This window comes from Elephantulus edwardii, unplaced genomic scaffold, assembly GCF_000299155.1.
Source record: "Elephantulus edwardii isolate Elephantulus edwardi_28Jun2011 unplaced genomic scaffold, EleEdw1.0 scaffold00219, whole genome shotgun sequence".
NCBI lineage: Eukaryota > Metazoa > Chordata > Mammalia > Macroscelidea > Macroscelididae > Elephantulus > Elephantulus edwardii.
The window spans coordinates 4,999,435-5,003,386 of NW_006399969.1; the positions used below are offsets into that span (position 1 = coordinate 4,999,435).

Genomic DNA, 3,952 nt, shown 5'->3' on the forward strand with positions numbered 1-3,952 from the left:
GATTCATAGAGCAAGCTACTTTATTTTTTCCTGGAGATATAAGAACTGGACCTGGACTTGGGATCACACATGCAAAAATGGCCTCAGATGACTTTCACTCACTCCCTATATCACCCCAACTGAATAGAATCATCAGGTTGTACATGTCTCTCTGTTTGGATATCATGCAGAACATTTCCACATTAAAAATAAATCATAACAACAACTGGGCTCAAATCTGGAAAGTCTACCAAGGTGGAATGAAGAGTCACTTAAATGTTACCAACATAGAAAATATATCACTAATTCTGCACATAAACCTATTACCTTCATAAATACACAAGACAGACCTTTTAATAAGGGTATTCTTCAAATTTCCACACTGATCTCTAAAGACAAGGATGGAGAATTGAAGATTTCTGCCAACTTGAGTAGTCTGAATTTGGTTAAATGTACAATCAAATACTGCATAAATACATTGCTGTAAAAAATAAAATGAAAACTAGTAACCCATGTATGGTGATCAAAGGGGATGCTCTGGGAGCAGAGGAGTGAGGACAAGTAGAGGTGAAATCACAGAATTGCACAATTTGGTGGGTGGAGGAAGAAGGTAAAGGAAATGGGAAAGATCCAGTGGGATCAAAAAAAAAAAAGGGGGGGGAAATGGTGGGTATAGTCACATAGTGATTAATCTTATAAAACATAATGAATGGAAATGACTTCATGATTGGGGATGATTGTATGAATGGGGATGATTCACACAATGTGAATGAAGAATAGTGTGAAACAATGTATTCAAACACTGCAGGCAAATCAATATAAAATAAGTTTTTTTAAAAAAAATGCACTGTGAAACATAATTTCACAAAAGTATTTGAGAGCAAAGGTCTAACGGATACCATGAGGAGCAAAACAAAGGGAGGGTGGCAGGGAAACGACCACTCAAGACTTCAGTGAGGGTGATCGGAGGGAAGACAGCAAACACTGTCCTCCTTCTGTGCTGTGCTCATCAGTCCTCAACTCTGGGATAACTCAGATATGACCACTACTGTCACTTCCTCAGTTCTCCCCTGGGATTTGAAAAAGACCAGGGAAAACACACAGCTCTGTTTTCCAGTGCTGATTAAGTGGGAGTCCTGGTTCAGGCCCTGGGGATGAGGAGATGACTACAGCCCACATGATCAATGACTTTTATGAGTGGAGAAGACATTCAATTTCTTTATTCTTTACAAAACCAACGAGGTCAGGTGATGTAGTCCTTAGGGAGTTGTTGTGCTGACCTCATAAATAGGTTACCTCTTTAGCGGTTTGAATTCATTATATATTCTGTGAAAGAAAGATGGGCCATCTCTGCTCTTGTGATTTATGGACCCTGAACACCTGCTCTAGGATAATACAGGTGTTAGCTCCAACTTTAGAATAGTGAGTTTAAGCTACTAAACTACTAAACACTGTTTATTGAATCATTTAAACTAGAGCCATAGTTTGTTTCATAGTCTTTCTTTTTGATCATACTAGAAGTCTAGTTGGTAAAAAATCTTGAAAATTCTACTTCCAAAAATCATTTCAAGGCATCCTTCCCTCCTCTATTGCAAATAGTTCGTTCAAGACAATATACTTTCTTAGATTCTTAACTACTCTCTTCTGCATTTTATTCCCCATCATGTCTCAAGGCCTCAGGCAACAGAGGGCACTTTGGCCTGTCCCACGGTGTCTGTGGCCTGTTCCAGATGAGAGCCACCTACCAGATTCTTCTCTGGTGCCTTCTGCCTGCTGCTCACTGGGTTTCAGGACTGTGACATCACAGATCCCCTGGAACCACAGGCCACCACCCCTAGCTCCGGACCCAACCCCTCCCTGAATGAGGTCTCTATGGTGAGGTTTGGGCATAGGAGGAGAAGTGGTTGTTTTGCATGAATAGCCCTCCCTCTCTCTGATGTTTCAGAGACTAAAAGGGACTTGGGGGCCCAGGCCCAGCTGAGGTCTCAAGATGCAGAGTCTTGTGGGGGTTTCCACTATGGCCCGGGCTCCTCTCCTTTTCACCCTCCTCATTCACTGCACAGGTAGAGACAGGACACATCAGAGATGGGGATGGAAAAACCATGGAGTGCTGGGTCTCTATCTCTGAACCTGCCTGTCTCACCCTATGTCTTTCCTGACTTTCAGGGTCTTTGGTTCAGTCTGTCTTGACCCAGACGTCTGCAATGTCTGGGTCTGTGGGGCAGACAATCAGCATCTCCTGCACTGGAAGCAGCAGCAATGTTGGACTTGGTTATCCATCCTGGTACCAGCAGCTCTCTGGCAGTACCCCCAGAATGCTCATCTACTATGCTGATCAGAGACCATCCGGGATCCCAGATCGATTCTCTGGCTCCAGGTCAGGGAACACAGCCTCCCTGAGCATCTCTGGGCTCCAGGCTGAGGATGAGGCTAATTATTACTGCTCAGCCTGGGACAACAACATTAGTGCTTACACAGTGCTTCAGGCCAGTGGGGAAGTGAGACAAAAATGTGCTGCACCCAACAGTGGGTCTTCTCTCTGCATCCTCAGCCAGAACACCTGCTTTCTCTGTATGGCCCAAAGCTAACATTTAAGATAAACTTCTAGGGACCATATTCCACCTCCTTTGAAGCAACTCATCATCTGATGTTTTTAAATGGAAAGAGATTCCTGAAATCTAAGATCTGGATTCCAAGAGAATTCAAGGATATGTTCAAGGGAGAACCTAGACCATAGAGTCCAGTTGTGTGTGACTTCAAAAAGGCAACAGTTTCAGATGTACATTCACTCATATCACTTACTGATCTTAACTATGTGACACTCTAGGTACTCAGATCCAGTGTTTATAATAAAGGGAGAGCATACATTGTCTTAAACCTGACAATGGAATGATAGGAGTAACCTTTATATAGATGCACTTGTTACATGCTGTCAAAGGGCGGTCTGATGGCCTAGTGGCAAGAAGCTGTCCTTCAATCCTGAAGGTACGTGGGTTGAGGACACCAGATGCTCCACAAGAGAAGGATGGTAAATCTCCCATGCAATTAACTGCCTCTGAAAACCCACCAGAGGGTCACCTATGGCTCAGTTCCTACTCGGCAGTATACAACATGTGCTGTTGAGTCACCAACTCTCAGCGACCCTTTGTACAATATATCTGAACACTGACCCCTCCTGAGCCAATCTCACTATCTGACACACCTGCCCCATAATCCCAGTTACTGTGTCAGTCCATTTCATTTGGGGTCTTCTTCTCCTGTGTTGTTTCTTCCCCTTTCCAACCATGTTGTTCTTCTCCAAGGACTGGTCCCTTCTGGCAACATGCCCAAAGTATGTGAGTTGTTGTAGTTGTAATGTGCCATCTAGTTACCTGCTACTCATAGTGACCCTATGTATACCAGCTCTGAAACCTGACCTATTCCGAGCCAGTGTCATTGCCTCCAACAGACCTAATCCCATTTCTCTAGTCACTGAGCCAATCCATCTGATTCTGAGTCTTCCTCTCCTTCACTGTCCTCCATTCTTCCAAGAATGATGCCCCTCACCAATCACTGGTCCCTCCTGCCCAAAGTATGTGAGACGGAGTCACATAATCCTTGCCTCCAGGGAACAGCCTGGTTTCACCCTTTCCAGAACAGAACTGTGTGTTACCCTTGCAGTCCATGGTATGTTCAACACTTCTTCAGCAACAAGGAGCTGGAGTCAGATAATCAAAAGGGATGAACTTGCTCAGATTTCTTAAGCTGAAGAAACTGAAGAACGAATTTAAGTCTCAAGTTGCAATACTTTAGGATGCTGAAGGCATAATGTTGAATGACACAGGAAGTCTCAAAAGAGGATGCAAAGAGAACATCAAGCCACAGGAGAAATGGTCAGGAGTGAGTACTCTCCATTGTTTGTGGGGAGACAGGACTGAGGCATCTCTGGGGTTGTAGTTTCCTCCATGTGAGGGTCCTTTCCTGTGAAGCTGTG

The 3,952-nt window shown here is 44.1% G+C and overlaps 1 gene segment (V, D, J or C); it reads left to right on the top strand.

The window, feature by feature from the left end:
* The first annotated feature begins 1,996 nt into the window (after positions 1–1,996).
* Positions 1,997–2,567, top strand: LOC102850106. The segment is given in 2 exon segments: positions 1,997–2,042; positions 2,146–2,567. Coding segments are annotated over 2 exon segments (468 nt in total).
* Positions 2,568–3,952: the final 1,385 nt, after the last annotated feature.